General features: G+C 48.9%; 3 protein-coding genes across 9 annotated transcripts in view; all 3 read left to right on the forward strand.

Annotated features, from left to right (window-relative positions):
* The window catches only part of CLIP1 (CAP-Gly domain containing linker protein 1), a 61,213-nt gene extending 53,628 nt beyond the window's left edge, over window positions 1-7,585 (forward strand). For 2 of the 4 annotated variants that reach the window (XM_066331662.1, XM_066331663.1), the window contains 3 exons: window positions 4,323-4,440; window positions 4,689-4,848; window positions 4,956-5,298. In XM_066331662.1, the coding sequence (XP_066187759.1) occupies window positions 4,323-4,440; window positions 4,689-4,848; window positions 4,956-5,155 (478 nt within the window). In that variant the 3' untranslated portion in view covers window positions 5,156-5,298. Of the gene's footprint in view, window positions 1-1,885; window positions 1,907-4,322; window positions 4,441-4,688; window positions 4,849-4,955; window positions 6,014-6,635 lie in introns of those variants that run through there. The other 2 variants (XM_066331664.1, XM_066331660.1) reach the window with 2 other exon arrangements.
* Window positions 7,586-8,302: 717 nt separating this feature from the next.
* Window positions 8,303-17,236, forward strand: VPS33A (VPS33A core subunit of CORVET and HOPS complexes). 4 transcript variants are annotated; one of them, XM_066331665.1, is made up of 13 exons: window positions 8,338-8,487; window positions 8,902-8,967; window positions 9,047-9,174; window positions 9,633-9,822; window positions 10,595-10,711; window positions 11,077-11,251; window positions 11,947-12,140; window positions 13,608-13,734; window positions 13,902-13,969; window positions 14,412-14,549; window positions 14,928-15,065; window positions 15,202-15,370; window positions 15,782-17,236. In XM_066331665.1, exons 1-13 carry the CDS (start codon window positions 8,386-8,388, stop codon window positions 15,973-15,975), a joined length of 1,806 nt encoding a protein of 601 aa, XP_066187762.1. In that variant the 5' UTR covers window positions 8,338-8,385; the 3' UTR covers window positions 15,976-17,236. The 4 variants fall into 4 exon arrangements, 3 of the variants coding, with proteins under 3 accessions (XP_066187763.1, XP_066187764.1, XP_066187762.1); XM_066331666.1 differs by lacking the exon at window positions 15,782-17,236 and having other exon boundaries at window positions 8,323-8,487; window positions 15,141-15,294; XM_066331667.1 differs by lacking the exon at window positions 15,782-17,236 and having other exon boundaries at window positions 8,331-8,487; window positions 15,145-15,270.
* Window positions 17,237-17,901: 665 nt separating this feature from the next.
* Window positions 17,902-20,462, forward strand: LOC136369048 (uncharacterized). The gene is made up of 2 exons (XM_066331668.1): window positions 17,902-18,961; window positions 20,096-20,462. The coding sequence occupies exon 2, from the start codon at window positions 20,143-20,145 to the stop codon at window positions 20,275-20,277; it is 135 nt and encodes a 44-aa protein (XP_066187765.1). The 5' UTR covers window positions 17,902-18,961; window positions 20,096-20,142; the 3' UTR covers window positions 20,278-20,462.
* The last annotated feature ends 524 nt before the right edge of the window (window positions 20,463-20,986 follow it).

Below are 20,986 nucleotides of genomic sequence, written 5' to 3' on the forward strand. Positions count from 1 at the left end.
ATAAAAAGTGTGTGCACAGATCTGACCTGGCAAGGTCTTGAAAAATAATGGACAATACAGAGATGCTGAGGAGGGTTATGGGAGGAAAAGGAAAGAAAAGTTACTTTGTTAAAAGTAACTTTGTGCAAAAGCATTTGCTGCTCTCATGGTTTTGGGCTGTTGAGTTCCTTGTGGGTTATTGCAGTTCATTCAGCACTGCTTTTAAATGCCAGATTTGTCCTGGGTGACTGGGGCATCCCTTTGTAAACTGCTGCTCAGGGAAAGGTCCCAAGTCACAGATTTGAGTGTCTGCAGTGTGTGCATGGGAAGCTGATTGGCCCCTGGGCCTGGAGGGAAATGGGCCTTTTCCAAAAGCAGTTACATAAATCCTTAGAGAACAACAGAGCTCCCCACGACACCTCGGCTGGTCCAGGAAAAACAAACCAACCCCTGCTAAATTTCCTGGATTTACAATGGTCACAACAAAGAGCCCTGAGTGGCTTTGGGGTGTTTATGCACATCCTTGGCCACTCGGTGCTGTCACTGTTCCCTTCCTCATTCCCTGACACTGTTCTCTGGGAGGACACTGTCCTATCTCCTGCTGTTCCAAAGGCCAGCAGGCACATGGGGTGTTTCCCAAGGCAGTGCTTCCCCAGGGAATGTCAGGGCTGGATCAGCTGAACCTCCAGCTTTAACCAGCCTCACGAGCTGCATCACCAGCCTGCTACTGAACATGTCTGAAAATGTGTTTGCAGTAGTGTAACTCCTGGAAGTCACTTGAGGAAGGAAGCGGGGAGTGGGGACCAAGTCATTCAGTACTTTCCAGCAGTTCTGTTCCACAGAGAACATTTTCAAAGAAAAACTCTCTGTAAGTTCTGCAGAGGAAGGTGTGTGGCTCTGATCTTCCTTCTGTTTTACTCTGGAGGAGCTGCCTGAAATAATCCAGACAATTATGAAATCAGTGAAGTGAATTTTACCGTGACTTTACCTTCAGGTGGTTACACCGAGGTGCCCCAGTTTGTGACTGGCTTAATGACATTGCTCAGCAGTGTTGAATAAACTGCAGTAGAAGATGAAAATGAGCAACAGGAACAGGAGAAAAAGAGGAATAGGAATAGCCTGGCTGAGGCACACTGCAGGCACTGGGGCTCAGAACATGTCAACATGTGGCATCAGTGCTAATGAAAAAGGTTTGGCTGAATAAAAAGCTAATTAAGTAAAAATAATGAAAAAAGCCTCTGAATTCCAAAATCCCACAGAATTTGGTGATGGGAAGATGATAATTTCCTCCTTTTGCCTTGAGAATTCGAGCTGTTGAACAAGAGCCATCCTTGTGTTTCAATTAGGTCAAATCTCTAGTGGTGGTTTTCTCACCTTCCTTCCACCCCCAGGAATTCTCTCCTCCTGTTTTAGCGTCCCCTTGTATGAAATAATCCAGCTGGGAGTGCCAGGAGTTTGGTGTTGATGGATCATGGGGGGTTCTGTGTGGCTCAGCTCGTTGGGTTCAGTGTGGGTTGCTGTCTGACTGTCTTTGAGCTTCGCTGTTTATGGATACTCATTTCATTCCTCTCTCTTCCCTTTCCTGCCCTTGCTTCCCTTGCTATATCTGTGTGTCTTTAATGGTAAGACTCAAGAAAGTCTATCCACGTTACAATAAATAATTTTAATTTTTTTTTTAGTAGAGTTGTTGTACATATTTTGGCTGCCTTTGTCCCTTGGTGTCTTGCTTTTGTTTTGTAAAACACTCAGCTCTATATATATATATATAAAATGAAAAAAAAAAATCTATATATTTTTTACCAAAACAGAAAAGGCCCTTGGTGCAAATATTGTTCTTCCTTACAGTATTTTGCATTTGTACTCCATGTTTCTAACATGTGGTTCTTGTTATCTTGCATTTTTAAAGCTTACCCAGTAGCACTTTAAGGTATTTGCTTCATTCTTGGAATTTCTTATTTTTGTAGTAAGGGAAGAATCTGGGTGATTTTTTTTCCTAATGTTAAACCAAAACAAATCCCTTTCTCCCACAACTTCCACACACTGCTCAGAACATGGTTTAAACTTCTCAAGAAAGTAAAATTTTAAACTGGCATGTAAATGAAAAAGTCATTTTTATTGTTTTGATTTCCCTCCTGCTGGTAAGCAGATGTTTTGAATTTGAATTGGCAGGAAAAAAGTGTAAGTTCACTAAATCAGTTTATTTTTTTCAAATAAAAGAAATAGCTTCCAAAAGATTTACCCTGCAAGCTCTCCCAGTGCAGTTATTTCCCACTGAGCACCTGCTCCACAGTTCACTGGGTGTGACCCACACGGAGGGATCAGCACCTTCCTTGGCTGGAATTCTCCAGTTCCAGCATTTTTGGGTCCCTCACTGGAGCAGCTCCTGGAGAGACTGTCCAGGGAAAGAAAGCTCCAAGCACAGGGACCTTCTTCCCCTCTTGTTTTCTCTCCTCTTTTCTTCTCTCCTTTCTCTCCCCTTGTGTTTTAGCATTCGAGGCTCCTGTATTGAGTCTGTAAATATTTTATTTCTATCCTTACAACCTGTTTGCCTTTTGCAACCACCTCAGCGTTGTGGGGGTTGAAGCCGAGCCCAACAAATGGCGAATTAATCACGTTTGTGCCAAAAGCATCTGTTTGGTCCTGATCTCTCCGTGAAGATCTGACCAAGTGGAAACATTGGCTGAATCACAAGCTCTTGAGCATGGGCTGAGTCACTGGGGCTTCCATCTGCCCTTCCCAGCTGCCTGCACAGCACAGGGACACTCGGGAGACGTCTCGGGTGCAGCAGAGCTTTGTGAGCAGCAACTTCCAGCTGTGATTCCCAGATGTGCTCAGGGTTTACTTCCCAGCAAATCCTGGATGTGCAGCTCTGCCCTGTCAGCAGCACCCCGTGCACTGGTGGCACATCCTTTCCCTCCCCATCACGTGCCTTTGGTCCATGCAGCAGAGCACTGGGAGCCACGGGACAGGCCGGGCGTTGGGAGTCCTGCGGGAGAACACGGAGGTGGCTGTGCAGCTTTGGGTGCTTTGCTGACTCGGGGTTGCCCAGGGCGTCTTTCCATGCCAGGGCCCTTGTGGGTTTTATTGACAACACTGTAATTTGTGTTTGAAGGCAAGATCACAGTCTGCAAGTTGTTGTGTTTCCACTTCTGTTGATTCTCTCATTGTAAAAAGATACCAAAACCCAATCAAATTTTGGTTCTTGTTTGGTAGCTGCCTCAGCTTTTCTAAACCCCAGATTCTCCACTTGCTGCTTCCATTCCCGAGTACAATCTGAACAATGAAAGAATTGCATTGATTGTGCTCTCATTGTTGATTTATCTTGAGTGGGTGAGATTTCCTGTGTTTCATGGTCTGGGTATCATGGCTCTCACTAACTGTAGATACCACAGAGATGGAAACCTTTCCATTTGAGCTCGATAGCTGTCCCCTGAGCATCCTCCCTTGTGGATGGGCTCTGCTCCTGATCCCTCAGCAGTGCTGGGCACTGTAGTGCAGTTTAGAATCCCTGCAGGAGCTCAGAGCCCACAGCAGCACTGCTGCCTGCACTGAAGAGACAGTTCCTCCTGGAGAAAAGTAAATGGTTTGAAGTAATTTTTTTGTTTCTTTTGTAACCAAAATCTTTCTGCTTGTAAGGAAATTTGCTCCTCCCATCAGGAGACAGTTACTCACTGTGTGTGTTCTGTGACCTGTCAGGAAGATCAGCTTGCACCAGTGTGAGGGTGTCACAGCAGTGGTGCCTGAAGGCAGGAGCTGTAGGCAGAAGTTATATCTCTGTTAGATCCATGGAAAATATTGGGAAGGGAGTTGTGCCTGCTTTGGAGGATTTCTTTTTAACCCTTCTCCCATGAAGTACAACAAATCCTATGTGCAGGAAATTAAGATGTCACTGAAATTAGTGAGGACCAGCTGATATTTCCAGCCTCATCCATGCTTTGCATGACAACTTGTACAATGAGCTTTGCATGCCTGTTTTGTTGCTTGTTAGTAATTTTCAAGAAGTAACAAAACTCTTAAGTTAGGTTTTGTGGAACACTGTGCAACATGTTTGTTTATCCTGTATCTCCCCAGTCTTTAACTTGCTCCTTTAAATTCAAATGGATACGGTGCTATGCAGATTCTGGCATGTACTACCTAGGTAAAGTTTTTGCTTTGTTTCCACAGTTGTAACACCTGAAATGTTTGTACATATATAAAACCTTAGTCAAGTAGTAAATTGTAATTTGTTTTTTCAAGAACTACTTCTTAAGTAGTTTAATACTTGAAATTAAATGAAACTACTTTAGGCCACTACAGTTACCCATTCATTAGATGACTTCTGGTTTCACTTGGTTTTCTTCTAGAGAATCGACGTTAAAAAAAGAAATTGATGAAGAGAGAGCATCTTTACAGAAATCCATCAATGTTACTAGTGCCTTGATCACACAAAAAGATGAGGAACTGGAAAAACTCAGACATGAGGTAAATGAGGAATGGATGATTCCTGATTTCAGTTACGTTGCAGCCAGAGGCTGTGTGTGCTGGCTCCTGAAGAGCTGGCTGATCATTTTTCTTTCGTGTGGCATAGTTAAACCTTAGCATCAAATCTTCAGATGCCTGTGCTGAGCCAGGTGACTCCTGGCACGTGGTTTTGGTTCAGCCCTTGCTTCAAGGGCCCTGGCCTTGGCTTGGTGCTGGAAGGTCCAAGTCTTGTCAAACAACTCTTCCAGATCACGGTGCTCCGCGGGGAAAACGCTTCTGCAAAGACCCTGCAGTCAGTGGTGAAGTCACTGGAGTCTGACAAACTGAAACTTGAGGAAAAGGTGAAGAACTTGGAGCAAAAACTCAAGGAAAACAACGAGCAGCCTTTAACGGTAGTGAGCCCCTCAGGTAAAGTGAGAGCCACTCCAGTGTCTGTGCCCTCAGAGCCTGTGACTATTTCTGACTGAGCCATGGCACGAGTCACATTGTACCTTGTTTGGTTTTCTCCTTTAAAGGTGATGCTGCTACTCTGCTTCAGGAGGAAATTGCAAGAGAGAAGCAGGTATTGGATGTGCACATGAGCATGCTAAACCAGCAGTGGGGCTGTAGGAGAGGAGAATATTCCAAAGACAATCCTTACTGGGGTTTGTCAGTCAGGATTTTAACAGGCAGCCCCTCTTGTAGCCCCTCAGCTTCTGAAGGGAAATGTCAGTGACAGTAAATACTAAGGATCAAGTGATGAGTGATGGAGAAACAGTTCAGATCATGGGAATGTGAGGAAACAAGCAAGAAATGAGGGTGGCAAGTTGTGCCCTGCAGCCTGTCAGAGGTAGAGCTCAGCAGAGCCCTCAGTGCTCCTTGGCCTTTCCAAAGGTTTCTTAGATGTGTTTGAGGAAAAGCTCTGGCCACCTGAAGCTGGTGCTTGCCATCCTGGAGAAACGGGCTCCCTGAGCTCCTGGGTACCTCTGAGCTCTGCAGTTATTCCCAACTGCACAACTGGACTCAGAACAAGCATTGGCAGCAATGGAGAAGGAAGGGGCTCAGCTGGCACAGAAAGATGTGATTCAGAGTAGGACAGTCACAGTGACCCCGTGAAGTGCTGCTTCAAAGGGGCCTGTGCCAACAAATGCCTAGAAAATATGGCTAGAATAGAATAACCTTCTGCTCATGATAAAGCCTTTGTTAGATCACAGGTGTAAGTCACAGTGATTAAAAAATGCCCTTCCCTGTTGTGCAGCCATCAGGACTGTCATGAATATACACTAACCACCCATCTTTTTCTGGTTTTCTGCTTCCCTGAATTCACCTGCTGATGGCAACCCTTCCTGCCCCCAGGGCGAGGTTGGTTCCACTTCTTTCCTCCCCTGTTCCTTGGTTATGTTCAGCAGTGCTGAACCCTGGTGCCATCCCCCTGCCCCTCTGACTGTCCCTGTCCTTGGCTCTCCTAGATCGACTTCCTGAATTCAGTGATAGTGGATCTGCAAAGGAAAAACGAAGAACTGAACTTGAAGATACAGAGAATGTGTGAAGCAGCGCTCAATGGCAATGAAGAGGAGATAAATAACTATGACAGGTACAAATCCTAAAGGAAATGTCGTCTGTTGTTTTGGGAGTTGTTGGTAGGGCAGGTTGGCAGCTGCACGAAGCAGCAGCCTGATCTCAGCTGTCAGCAGGGACAGACAGAGCCTTCCCTGGAGTTCAGTGGTTGGGTCCAGCCTTCTCTTCACACTGTGGTGTAAATGGGGCTGCAAATGGTGCTCTGTAGTTATCACTCACAAACTCTGATGCATTGTGACATGTCTGTTGTATGACTTGGTGAATCTGGCCCTTCCCAAGTGCTGAAGAGTCTTTGCTCCTAAGAGGCTGCAGCTGTGTTTGGATGGGAAGAACCAACCCAGAGAAGTACAACTAAAACCTGTTTGATGCATCATGACTTCAGCTCTCTCAGGGGAAGAGAAACTATTTTACGTGTTTCTTTTCAATGTCTCTGTGCAAATATTTGCACAAACAGCAGCTTGTTCAGTAAATATTAGAGTGTAGGGGATTGTGGGGGCACTGCAGGGTGGTGGAGAAGGGTTTGTATCCTATTTTTGTTTGAGCTCTGAGGCGTTTCCTGAGTCTCAGTAACCCCGAGCTCACAGCAGGGGCTGGGCCTTGCAGTGTGACAGAGGCATGACTTGTGCCGGTCCTTGCAGTGAGGAGGAGAGCCTGTCCAAGAAGAAGCCGCGTCTCTTCTGCGACATCTGCGGCTGCTTCGACCTGCACGACACCGAGGACTGCCCGACGCAGGCGCAGGCGCTGGAGGAGCCGCCGCACTCGGCGCACCACGGCAGCCGGCGGGAGGAGCGGCCCTACTGCGACACCTGCGAGGTGTTCGGCCACTGGACGGCCGACTGCAACGACGACGAGACCTTCTGAGGGCGGGCGCACACAGCCCCGCCCCGGGACCTTTGCACCACCAGCAGCCGCCTGTGCTGAATGTCAGGACGAGGGACAGCGAGCCCTCGCTCCCCTCTGCCCGCCCGCTCCAGAATCCCTACAAGCATCGATACTGTGCTCTTCCACTAATAAATACCCCCCGTCCCTTTTTAACAAACTTCAGTGAAAGATAAATAAATGATTTAACAAGTGACTTTATCCTGTTTCTTCCCAGGTTCTGGGTTTGTCCCGCCCTTAACGGGAAATGCCCCTGTGCTGTTGGATCTATTGGTGGGAAAACATGTATAGGAATGAAGCACTAGAGTTATATTAAAGCTTATTTAAATACCTTAAAAATATGCTGTTAATTTTCATATTTGCACTAAACCATTTTAAGGCTGAATTTGTACATTTAGATTTTTAAGCTTTTTTTTTTTGACACTGGACTGAGTTGAGAAATATTTCATCTTTATTTTCATTTACTCCTTTGATTGCGATGTCGCTCGGTGCCGTGAGCTCTGGGTTGTGGTTTGGTGTGAAATGTGGAAATGATGCAGGTAAGGAGCTGCTGGGGGTTTTTGGAAACCTGTCTGCTGTGCACACCTGTGCACACCTGAAACAGTTTGTGGGCCATCCCTGTTTTGCATTCTTTCAGCTTCTATATAGTGAGTGTGGTGTGTGTGTATATATGCATATATATAAAATAAAGTTATATTTTGGAAAAAAAGTGTTTTCTTTTCTGCATTTCCATTCAGAGAGTGAGGGATTCTGTGTGGGGACAGATATGCCCAGGGGCTGCACTGTAAGTCACAGAATCCATCAGCTGGGAAGAGACATTTGAGATCACCAAGTCTGACTAAACACCACCTTGTCAACATGACCAGGGTACTGCTGAGGGCCACGTCCAGTCCTTGCTTAAATATCTCCAGGGACAGTGACTCCACTGGCTCCCTGGGCAATATTTAATCACCCTTTCAGTGAAGATCCCTCCTGATGTCCAACCTGAAGCGGTTCTGGTGCAGCTTCAGGCCATTTCCTGTCCCTGTGCCCTGGGAGCAGAGCCCGGCTGTCCCCTCCTGTCAGGGAGCTGTGCAGAGACAGAAGATGCCCCCTGAGCTCCTTTTCTCCAGGCTGAGCCCCTTTCCAGCTCCCTCAGCCTCTCCTGGGGCTCCAGCCCCTTCCCCAGCTCCGTTCCTTCCCTTCCCTGGAAACGCCCCAGCCCCTCACCGGCCTTCCTGAACTGGACACACGACTCCGGGCGTGGCCTCAGCAGTGCCCAGCGCAGGGGAGCAGCAGTTCGCTGGTGCCGCCGGTCACACTGTCCCTGGCGGAGCCCGGTGCCAGTCACCACACACGACACACACACGACACATATGACACACCCACACGTGACCGCGAGCACACCGACGCGCTGCCGGTTGCCGGGTGTGTCCCCTGACGCTCCGCGGCCCCGCCCCGCGCTCTGTGCGGCTGCGCGGCCCCGCCCCCTGGCCCCGCCCCGCGGTCACGTGCTCGGGCGGGGCGGCCATGGCGGCGCACCTGAGCTCGGGCCGGGTGAACCTGACGGCGCTGCGCGAGGCGGGGCGGAGAGAGCTGCGCGAGTTCCTGGACAAGTGCGCGGGCTCCAAGGTGGGCACGGCGGGGCCCGGGGGTGGGGACGGCACGGCGGGTCCGGTGGGCACGGCACGGCGGGGCCCGGGGGGTGGGCACGGCGGGGCCCGGGGGGTGGGCACGGCGGGCTCCAAGGTGGGCACGGCACGGCAGGTCCGGTGGGCACGGCGGGGCCAGGGGGTGGGCACGGCGGGGCCAGGGGGTGGGCACGGCGGGGCCAGGGGGTGGGCACGGCGGGGCCAGGGGGTGGGCACGGCACGGCGGGGCCAGGGGGTGGGCACGGCACGGCGGGGCCAGGGGGTGGGCACGGCACGGCAGGGCCAGGGGGTGGGCACGGCGGGCTCCAAGGTGGGCACGGCACGGCGGGGCCAGGGGGCCGGGCGGGCTCCAGCGGGGGGGTGCCCGGTCTGATCCCGCCGTCCCTTCCCGCAGGCCATCGTGTGGGACGAGTACCTGACCGGCCCCTTCGGCCTCATCGCGCAGTACTCGCTGCTCAAGGTAAGCGCCGCGGGGGCCGGGGGCAGGCGGGCGGGCCCCGGCGGTCCCGCACTCGGCTGACGGCCGTGGCTCCACGCAGGAGCATGAGGTGGAGAAGATGTTCACGCTCAAGCCGGGCCGGCTGCCCCCGGCCGACGTCAAGAACATCATCTTCTTCGTCAGGCCCAAGCTGGAGCTGATGGACATCATCACGGACAACGTGGTCAGGTACCGCGGGCAGGGCGGGACGGTCGTGAGGAGGGGACTGGTGCCTGTATTACCGTGTGGTTTGTCACACCTGTGCGGGGAACGATGTGCAGACACCAAACCGCAGCACAGCCACTCTGCACCTTAACTGTGAGACACCCTGGGCAAGGGGGCTTCACCTTGGCCACGATGCTGAGGGTGCATTGCTCCCTGTGAGGATGTACACTTCCTTGTAATTAGCTGGAATGAGTCATGCTTGGATTGCTGTGCCTTTGGGAGCTGCAGGTGCCACATCCCACTGCCCTGCTGTCAGAGCTGTGGCTGCACAAGGCTGCACTGACACACAAAATCCCGGAGTGGGCAATAACCCCGTGCAGCATTCCTGTTTTGTGTGGATCCAGTGCCCCCTGCCCGCGGTCTGTGCTGCTCCCGTGTGCAGGGAGTGACCGTGTGCTGTGCTCCTGCCGTGACTTTTCCAGGGAAGACAGAGGCCGCTCTCCGCAGAGGGATTTCCACATCCTGTTCGTGCCGCGCCGCAGCCTCCTCTGCGAGCAGTGGCTGAAGGAGCAGGGTGTGCTGGGCTCCTTCATCCACCGGGAGCAGTACAGCCTGGACCTGATCCCCTTCGATGGAGATCTGCTCTCCATGGAGTCCGAGAGCGCCTTCAAGGTGTGTGCTCGCCTCGTCCTTGAGGAAAAACGCGATGTGGTTTTGTGCTGGATGTTGGTGCTGGTGCAGCAGCCCTCAGAGGGTTTGTGAGTGACCTGCACAGCAAGGAAAGAGCCTGCAGAGCAAACCTGGCTTGATCCTGAACCCTGAACTTCCCTGTGTTTTCACACTAAATGCTGAAGGAATGATCACTACACCGAGCTGCACCCCTGTTCCTCCAGCTCCAGCTGCTGGTGTTATTGTCACAGCTGGAGCATTCCTGAGGCTTAAAGCACTCAGCTGTCACAAGGAGCCAGCATGGTTTGTGTTCCTGCACAGCCAGGGAGCTGTGTGTGATGGTTCTCACTGCACTGAGCATTAACAACTGTCACATCTCAGCTGCATGTCCTGTGTTCCCAGAGTGCTGCATCCAAGGACAGGGCAGTCTGGGAGTTTCTTCCTACACATAGCCCAGAGGACGTGTCACGGCTTGCAGCTGTAATGAGGTGTTGGGTGCTTGGATTGGCCTAATTAGCAGGAGAGGGTCCTTCCAGTCACTTTCTTTTACTCCATCAAACTGGATTTGTGTCTGGAGTTCAAAAATATTAGTGTCTGGTCATCAAAAAAATTACTTGATGTAGTGACAGCAGAGATAATAAGGTTCATATATGCCAACAGCCATAGTTTGTCCCCAGCCTGTGTCTCCTCTGAACTGTTCCCATGGACCCTGTTCTGCTGTGGAAGCAGCTGTATTGGATTGACACTTTCCATCAGAATCCCTCTTGTTCTTTAGGAATGTTACCTGGAGAGCGACCAGACCAGTCTGTACCACGCAGCAAAGGGGCTGATGACGCTGCAGGCTCTCTACGGAACCATCCCGCAGATTTTTGGGAAGGGCGACTGTGCTCGGGTGAGGCTGAACAAATGCATCTTGTTCTTTGGAACTGCCTTAAGGAGTGTTTGGTTAAATACACCTCTGGCTTTCTTTAACCCAGCCATGTCACACACATATCCTTTTTTGCATCTCTCTGATCAGCCTATGGTTTAATCGGTATTTTTTGTGGTCAGGGAGCAGTTTGAGGTGAATGCAGTGTTTTTGCCATCACTGTCTTGTTGAGCTGCAGAGAAGGACTTTTGTTTTCTCAGTCGCATCCATCAGCCAGTCTGTACCTCCTGCCATCCCCTTCCTTTCCAAGCGTGTGCCTGCAGGGCCCAGAGGTCACACATATCTGCTGTGGCCTGCACCATAAGCAGAGCGATGTGTTTTCCTTGCAGCACGTGGCCAACATGATGATCAGGATGAAGCGCGAGTTCCCTGGGAGCCAGAATTCCATATTTCCTGTCTTTGACACCCTCCTGTTGCTGGACAGGAACGTGGACCTGCTGACGCCGCTGGCCACGCAGCTGACGTACGAGGGGCTGATAGATGAGATCTATGGGATCCAGAACAGTGAGTCCTGCAGGGAAGGGGCAGCTTTCCCATGTCCTGGGGCGGGTTGGAGTGTGTTGGGTGGGTTTGTGCTTCACTGAATGTGATGTGGGACCAGCTCAGCTGAAATCAATGTGGGGTTTGTTCAGTCCCAAGCTGGAGCCCATCGAGATCCACTCTGGCTCTTTTTGCCTGGGAAGGGGAGCCAAGTACAGTCTGTGGTTACTGAAAGGGCATCTTCTGGCTGTGTGCAGGCACAGTGACATGACAGGGAGTGTGGGAGTGGGAATGTGAGTGTGTGCCTTCAGCAGCCATCCTGCCTGGATCACAGATCACATGCCACACTGAGGGGACAGGAGTTTGTGAAATGGTGTTTTCAGAACGCTGTCCTGCTCTTCTGGGGTAAGAAAACTCCAGAGAGGCATTTATGGGCTGTAATCCCCCCTCTGAGGGACTGGATTGGTTGATGGGCTGCCTCCAAGCCTCTCTGAAAGCAGGCAGCTGCCACTTGGGTTCTGATGTTTGTGTAGGTCCCTGGCTGAGTGCAGGGAGACTCTCCTTAATTAACACACAGGCACTCAGTGGTTTGAGTGTTAATATTGCTTTGCTACTCAGAGCTGTGTCCAGCTCAGGGAACACATTTCCACAGCCTGCTGATGTTAACTTCTGCTGATGAAGTTCCAGTCCTTATAAGGTTATTTCTCTGCATTTGGTAGCTTATGTGAAACTCCCTCCTGAGAAGTTTGCCCCAAAGAAGCAGGGTGAGGGTGGGAAGGATCTCCCCACAGAACCCAAGAAGCTGCAGCTGAACTCTGCAGAAGAGCTTTATGCCGAAATCCGAGACAAGAACTTCAATGCTGTGGGGTCAGTGCTGAGCAAGAAAGCCAAGATCATCTCAGCAGCCTTTGAGGTGAGGCCTGTGTCCAACAGTGCATCAGATAATTCCACAGTCTGTGCTCAGCAGGGCTGGGACTGGCAGCTCAAGCTGCTCCCACACACTAAACCCCCATCCAGAGAAAAACAGGAAGCTGTTCTAGTATATTCCCCTGCCCTGGGATGAGGTGAGCTCCACTTGGACTGTTCTGAGTAGGTGTTGGTCAGATCTCCCTTGAAGAAGCCTGTAGTAACGTGGATCCTTGTTTCTCCCCACACCTCTGTCCTGGGGCTTTCCCCCTGCTCAGAGCTTGCCTAGTCCAGCCTTGTGCTGTGTGAGCCCATAGATCCCATAACAGGAATTGCTCTCTTCAGTCTGCAAGAAGCCAGAGGATTATGGCTGGCATCTAAAACAACAGAAATGTACAAAAGACAGTTGTCTTGCATGAGGTTTGAACTGTAAATTCATGCTTGTGTGTCATCTCAGACAAATCTGGAGATCTGTGTGGGGCACGTCTGTGGTTTTGTTGAAAACATCCTGTTGATGATCCCTATCTCATTTTTCTGATCTCATGGGGACTCTCAAGAAAACTCTTTTCACTTTTTGATTTTATTTCCTTGGGAGGGGGCTTTTTTTAGCCTCTTAACCTCTGCCACATCTAAGATGAGGTAGTGGTACCTCAACTGAAATACTGAGTGCTCAGCCTCATCCCAGTGCAGCTCTGCTTCTGCACTATTAGTGCTGGAGGTGCTAAAGATGGATTGTTCATACTGCTTGTTAAAAAAAGAGAATTCTAAGAAATTGTCAGCAGTAATAGGTGATAATGAAACAGCAGCACATTGGCAGCAGAGGACTTCTTCCGTCACAGGCTCCATCATGACTCTCCTGCCTGCACTTGCCCATTTAAATCCTTCACATATGAGTCAAATTATTGCAGCAAGAGGCAAGTAGCCCAAATGCAGTGCAGCCCTCTGGAGCTGAGCTCTGCATGCTGCTTCAGCACATCCTCCCTCAAAGCCTGGCACACTGTTGTCACCAAGTGCAGTGAATGGCAGACCCTGTCAGCCCAGTTCCTCAGCACTTTTCACTCCTGCTCCAAGGGGAGATGTTTCCCAGCTCTGACAGCGTTGGCCTAGAGCTCCCTGCTGCCAGCAAAGTAATTCCTCTTTGTGTGAAAAAGGGAGTTTTCCCTGGTAGGGAAATTGAGTAGTTAGGGATGGCTGAAGTCAGACAAATGTGGATAAAATGATTGGCAACACTGGGATAATGGAAAATAACAGTCTAATGATCCTGCTGTATTACATGCTGCCTCTCCCCGTGATCCAAGTGCTGTTACAGGTAATGCTGTGACTTCAGTGGAAGCATCTTTTCTAGCCCCTTGTCTAAAAGGCTGTGCATCTCTAACTCCCTGCAGGGAGTGCAGTAAAAATCCTTCATGATAAAATGATCTGGTTGATGTTACTAACATGAACAAGGCCTAACCCCAGTGATGGATTTCTTCAGGAGAGGCACCACGCCAAGACTGTTGGAGAGATTAAGCAGTTTGTGTCCCAGCTGCCCCACATGCAGGCGGCGAGGAGCTCGCTGGCAAACCACACCTCCATCGCAGAGCTCATCAAAGACATCACCAGTGAGTAGGAAACATTTAAATCCAGCAGCATGCCAGATAACTTGATGGACAGCACTCAGCCTGGCAAAAACTGGCTTTGCTCCATCCAGTGCATCTCTGCTGAAATGTTAAATGTAGAACATAAGCTCTCAGTTGCTGTTGTATTGATTTTCATTCTTTTCCCAAAGCATCTGAAGATTTCTTTGATAATTTAACAGTGGAGCAAGAGTTCATGTCTGGAATAGACACAGACAAGGTAAGTAGATAATGGCAATTAGCCATTCTTATATCTTCTAAAAGCTATTTAGAGAGAGAGAGAGTAGGCATCTGATCTAATGATGTCCAGTGAAATGGATCTCTGAGTTCCTGTCAGTGCCTGTGCACACGTGGGGTGCTTGACCTGTCCTGGGGCATCCCATGCTCTGAGGGATCAGTGGAACTGAGAAGATGGTTAATAAGAATTTTTTCAGTGCACCAGGCAAAATCTGGCTACTGAGTGAGGAGCTGACATGCTCTAGGGAGAGTCCAGGTGGAACCAGTGCTGGGTCACTGTTTTATAGATGTCCTGAGCTGTCTAGAGAGCAGCTGCTCCTCTTTCTTGCTGTTTTGGAGATCCAGGCAAACCAGATCTTTCTTTCCAGGTCTGATGGGCATTTTAACAATTGTTTAAATAACTGCTTATGTGTTTTATTTAATAGGTTAACAATTATATTGAAGACTGCATAGCTCAAAAACATCCATTAATCAAGATCTTGCGTCTCGTTTGCCTGCAATCCGTGTGCAATAGTGGGCTGAAGCAGAAGGTTCTGGACCATTACAAAAGAGAGATTCTCCAGGTTAGGTTCTAACATTTGCAGGAATAAATTCCTGAGAAAATCCACGTCAGATCTTCAGCTCTACACTTTAACTCTAGAGAAACACATTGTACACTTGAATAATTTGTACAGAGGGGGACACTGGGTTTCTGTTGGGCTGATACTGGGGAGGTTCTCGTGTGTGTTACAACATGTAGATACAGAAGTTTATATCACAGTTTACTATTAGGATTTAAACATTCTAAATTGGAAATACTCTACAGAGATATTACCCAAAAAGCTTTTTTCAAGCAAACATCTTTTTTAAACAAACCTCTTTGCTTTTTTTTTTGTTTTCTCTTTTAAACACTGGTTATGGGTTATTGCCATGGTATTAAAGGTGGTTTCTTCGTATTGCAGACTTACGGCTATGAACATATATTGACCTTAAACAACTTGGAAAAGGCTGGACTCCTGAAACCCCAGACAGGTGGCAGGAATAACTACCCAACCATCAGGAAAACGCTGCGCCTGTGGATGGATGACGTTAATGAGCAGGTAAAATCACCTCTAACTACAGAATCCTGTGCAGCAGGAAAACCTTTTTAACGTAACGTTACTGATTTCTTGGAGGCAGTTCTGCAGCAGGAGGTGGCACTGACCTGCTGCTCCCTCGCTGTCTGTGTGTCCCCAGAACCCCAATGACATCTCGTACGTGTACAGCGGCTATGCCCCGCTCAGCGTGCGCCTGGCCCAGCTGCTGGCCCGCCCGGGCTGGCGCAGCATCGAGGAGGTCCTGAAGATGCTGCCAGGGCCCCATTTCGAGGAGAGGCAGCAGCTCCCTACAGGCCTGCAGAAAAAGCGTAAGTTTGGCTTCGTTTTCATGTGGTTTACAGGAAAATACGTCTTTCTGAACAGGGAGTGAGGCAAACTGAAATCAGGGCAGGCAGAGTCCAGCTCTCTGTCTCATAGCCCTGTCCCACAGCAGTGTTAGATTGACCTAACACTCCTTTGAGAAATGGTTTAACTTCTCATCAGAGTACTAAAATAAACCCTAAATTTACACAGTGATTTTAATAAATAATGTTACCTGAAAGAGGGTCAGCATCACTCTCAAGCAGAAGCACATCCTGTAGCAACTCCAGAGCTGGGAGCAGCCTGGATCTCTGTGTCCCAGCCTTTAACTCAGGTCATTTGAGTTTGTCTGACAGTTGATGCAGGGGAGCTGTAAAAATCAAACCAAGTCAATATGGATGTTTTGTGTGAACCCACAGGGCAGCACGGTGAGAACAGAGTGACTCTGGTGTTTTTCCTGGGCGGGGTGACGTACGCAGAAATCGCCGCGCTGAGGTTCCTGTCCCAGATGGAGGATGGAGGCACAGAGTACATCATTGCCACCACAAAACTGATCAACGGGACAACCTGGATCAAGTCCTTGATGGAAAAACTGGAGCCTGCCCCGTTCTAGGGGGTGTGGTGAGACACAATAAATGTGAGAGGCCCTGTGTAACACAGGCACGTCAGCTGCTGGGCCTGGCCCGGCTGCTCCGCTGGGGAGACACAGCAGTGAAGGAGGTTCTCCTGGGACCAGCTCGTGAGCAGTCTCCCTCATCCCTTCTGCACTTGTGTTCCAGCTCTGTGCAACTTCCAAGTAGACAAGCAAGGTTGGAAGGCATTAATGATAAACAGTGGGAAAGAGAGAGATTCCTGCTCATGGTTTTACCTGGCAGACAAATGTTGGGGCAGCAGGAATGGGCACTGGTCCTTCTCCTTGGCACATTCCTGCTTTTTTTCTTTCAGTTTAGCTTTGGTGGGAGATGTGATTTCTGCTTTTTACCCTCCTGAGGTGCTGAGGAGGCAGGGTGTTCTCTATTCCTGACTCCATGCCAGTATTCCCAGACTGACTGTCTCTCTCTGGTGCCTGAAACATTCCGTGGATGCACTGGATGTGTCAGTCAGAGATCTGTACACAGCTATACCTGTGATCCTCGAGCCTTTTACTCCACTTGTCCCCTGAAGGGATCACTGTGAAGGTGACTTCTTTGTCCTAGGTACACCCACCTGACTCTGGAAAGCTCCTCCAGAGTATGAATGACATCAGTGTGTCCTGAGTTTATGGCTGAAGACACACAAACACTCCCTGTGTGGGGGCCAAAAATAGCAAGAGCAGGGACCCAGTAAACAGTGGGTTTAAAACAGACACCTTTTTCACCCCCCTGTTCAGGTTATAAACTGTGGTACTTGGTGTCACAGGCTCTTGTAGAGCTCAAGCACATGAAATGGAAATTTCCATGGGCTTGGTGTGCAAGAGGCAGCTCCAGAGGCTGGGAAGGCAGAGCAGGGTCCTTGGGGCTGCCTGTGCTGCTGCTGGATGCTGTCAGTGTCCTCACAGCCACTGGGGACTCTTCCACACTGCAGTTCACTCTTAAAGACAGCTAAAAGAAAAGCCCACTCCTCACCTTAAATCACTCTCTTAGCAAACATTTCTGCCTTATTTATCTTGTATAGTACAGCCCAATAAATACCTTCATTTTTCCAAGCTGTCACAGTGGGTTTTGGTCTGTTTTATTTTCTGAGTTCTGCCAAGTCAGACCCTCCACAGAGCCCTTCTATCTGTTTAACTCCAGCTGACTTACTAGAACAAAATAAAATAAAGATGTATTTAAACTTTATTTGGAAGTGTTTGCATTCTCTCTCTAGAATACAAAAATAAACAAAATAAAACCCTGCACTGTGGTAGCTGTATCCTTGTCTCCTCATTCTGGGATAACTGAATTACATATGCTGAAACTATTTTTCTAACACCCAGGTGTTTTCTAAGCTCATGCAAAATTTCATTCTGTTCTGCCACCTACCATACCACATTATAGTATGTGTGGGATTTCTTCCCTTTTGAAGAAAAATACCATTTCAGTCATTCCAGTTTCTACTTCAGGTGGGCAGGCAACTTGTAGACAGACAACAAAAAACATGCTGCAACTTCAATGAGTGCAAGAAGAGCAAACACACATTGTTTGCTCTGCAAGTTCCACTTAAAGTAGCTAATTTCAGGGTATTTAAAAGGAATCTGAATTAGGTTTGGATCAAAAATCAGATGTTACTGTGCAGAGGAAAAACAAATTGACTCAGAGCAACAGAGTGTCCTTGGGTTGGCCTTGAGGGTCTTTGTAGTATCACAAATTCCAGTTTTGTTGGGTTTTTTTATCTTAGTTGAACTGATCCCAAGGAAATACTGACCAGGCTGGTTTCTGAGCTAAGGTCCTGCCGTGTGAAAGCCACACCACAGGTGAATAAAGGAAAACAAAGACTGGCTCCCCTTTCTCCTGCCTGCAATCAGTAAGACAGGCAAAACTTTTTTTGGTAAGTTTACACCAGACACTTGGTAAACTCTGAATTCATCACAACCAGCACTGAGCTAGAACCGTGTAACCACTCCACCTAGACAAAGCCTCTTCCTGGAACTACTCAACAACAAAATAAAAGCCATCCTGACGCTGATCAATTCCCTGGAGGAGCAATTACTATTTAACAGGCTTCCTGGGCAGCTGATGATGTTCTGTGTCTGTCCAAGGCCCTGCTGACCATGCGGGTAATAATTCGATAACAAGAGAACCTAATTAAATTAAGGGACCATTTTCTACATCATAATATCTTTGTAGGTAAGAAATTTGATTTGCAGTACGTAATTTTCCTTCTGTCTGCATTACTACAAAAAAAAAAAAAAAAAAAGAAAATATTACCCAACCTCTGCCCCAAAAGACACTTACTTTTCATACAACATCATCAGGAGCAGTTTTGCTAAGAATAAACAGAGCCTGGCTCCCTCCTCCCTTCTCTGCAAAGGAGCTGCAGCACTTGAGCTCTAAACGGTTGGGATGACTCCTTGGGAGGGAGGATAAGGGTGACACTACAGCAGTGACCTAGGGACAGCACAGGAATTACGCTGCCTTCAGCCCTCACTGACTTTTGGTAAAAGACCCTGGCTCAGCCTGCAGAGTCCCACCCTGGGGATGAGCCCCAGCTATGTGTGAGCATCCTCCTCCCCAAGCAGCTCACAGAGCACAGGGAGCTCAGAGGGAACAGAGCAAGGAGCACTGCAGCCTTCAAGATAACAGAATAAAACATGTCAAACCACACAATGTTTTGCTAGAGGCAAAACCCCACATCTCAACAAATGCAGGTTTTGATCCGGTGACTCCAAGCCGTGGCTCTGGAGATGCCCTCCAGGGGAAGGGGAGTGTTTGGCTGCTCCGAGCACCACGGCGCTGTCGGATCATAAGCGGTGCTGACCACACCTAGAGCTCAGTCCTGGTGTGGGCTGCACACACACACTCTGCTCCTGGATCACAGCGGGACCAGCCCACGGCACAAACCCCCTGGGAAAGGGACAAAACTGCACGACAGAACTAGGGAGAAACAGCAACTTGCCGAAGTGGAGCCCGTCATCTGCCTGGGTAAGCACTTTGTTTCTTTATCAGCATCTTTCTAGATAACCAGAAATCTCGCAGAGCCTATGGACAGAAAACTGTAACGCTCTGAACAACAGAGAAACCACAACTGGTTTAAAAACGCTGTGACTCCTGTACTGTATACATGTGCCTGAGCTTGGAGTGGAATGGCTGAACTCCTTAAACAACACCAAAATGTGAATTCCTTATCACAAGAGTTCTTTAAAAAATATTCTAAGCAGCAGGACAGGAATTGAGTTTAGTTTATCTGGCTTTAGGCTGTTCAGAAGAGAAATAATCCTTCGGGGTTAGTTTTTATCCTTTTGGGTTAGTTTTTATCCTAAGTCTGATTTTAAACTCCCTTTTTGTGGCTTGACCAAGAGCGTCAATATTGTTGATCAGGCACAGTTGTGATCAAAATTTAAAAGAACACGTAAATTGAAAAGATAATAGAATTTTTTAGGTGGGTTTTCACAGCTTCGAATCTAAGAAGCCAGCGACTTTAGGGAAAATGTTCAGATTTAATTTAAACTAACAAATGAGCAATCATTTCCAAAGCAATGTGTACATATGACTAAACATTACTGCTAGAAGATGAATTCTAAGGCATCTTACGCCATGTCTCCCACTTAACGGTTATTTTTAACGCAAGATATAAATATTTGCCTGTACAAACTTGTATTTAAGCGTCAGTTTTCGTCATTCTTAAACAAAAGGCTCAGTTTGTGCCAGTACCTCCATTAGATGCAATTATAGAATTAAATATTAATGGTGGCTTCCTTGGAGGAATTGACCACTTTGATCAGAACACGCTGTTGGTAATGCACCACCAGCAGCCGCTCTGATCCTGATGCTTCCTGGACGCACAGCCACAGCCCCAGGGGAGAAATTCCAAGAGCCAGCTGGACTCTGTAACAGCCCCCAGCCTCACCCCCACGGCCATGCCCACTGCCTGTGTCTGTATTTCCATCTGCTTCCTTACCAGTCCTGATCTGGAGACTTCGATCAGATCCCAAACTCTCTTTGAACACCTCGGCAGGAGTTCTGAACGGGCCCACACCACTCACTAACACCAACAGGATTCTCCCCACGGCAGGGCGTTGTCCCTGCTGTGAAGACTCACCTTGTTCCTCCTTGCAGGCCTAGGAGGAGCAGGGAGCAGCCAGCCCCAGGGAGCCGGGAGAGCCATGCCGGATTCCTTCGCCATCCATTTCCTCAAGGTGCTGCGGGAGCTGCTGGCCTTCGTGCTGTTCAGCTACACGGTGCTGCTCGGGGCGCTGCTGCTGGCCGGCTGGACCACCTACTTCCTGGTGCTTAAATGAGGGCTCTGCCCCTGCTCCTGCTCCCACGGGCTTTCCAGAGGCACCGGGCTCCACGGCGCGGCTCCGCACACGGGATGGAGGCTCCTTCCCCCTGCGCCAAACCTCCGAGGGTTTTGTGCCGTCGCTGCCTCATCGCGGTCTTCTTTTCCTATGTAAAAACAATAAAGCTTAAAAAAGAAAAGGTATCCCCAGGCGCGCGCTTTTACAGATCCTTGTGGCTCTCGCAGATTCTTTGCGTCTCCAGGACTGTTTGTTTCTGTTCCCTGAACTATTTAAAAGCCTCCCAGTGGTCTTCTGAGATTCCCACCCTGCTGAGCGCAGCACAGGGATGCAACACCACTCCAAGATCTCAACAAACAAGTCCTGCCTTGTCCTACTCTGCCTCATTAAGGGTGTGAAGGCAGACACGCAGAAATTACTCGTAATTTGTTTTAGAAGTCTTGGGAAAAGACAATTCAAACCAGCACAAGGTTCCCCTCTCCCTACAGTTTTAAAAGATACAGGGTTGTTACCTGGTCCTCTCAGGTGTGCCAGGGTTTTGGACAAATGTTTAAAGCATGGAGTTAGTGAAGAATGTGTGACACAGCGCTGCCCTCAGTAAAGTAACCTACACTGACTGAGTGTCTAAAAACAGGAGAGAGAATAGGAATTCCTGCTATAACTAAAAAGAATTGATTTAATTGATCAAGGCGGTTTTGTGTGGAATTGC

Source organism: Sylvia atricapilla, chromosome 17 (assembly GCF_009819655.1).
Source record: "Sylvia atricapilla isolate bSylAtr1 chromosome 17, bSylAtr1.pri, whole genome shotgun sequence".
NCBI lineage: Eukaryota > Metazoa > Chordata > Aves > Passeriformes > Sylviidae > Sylvia > Sylvia atricapilla.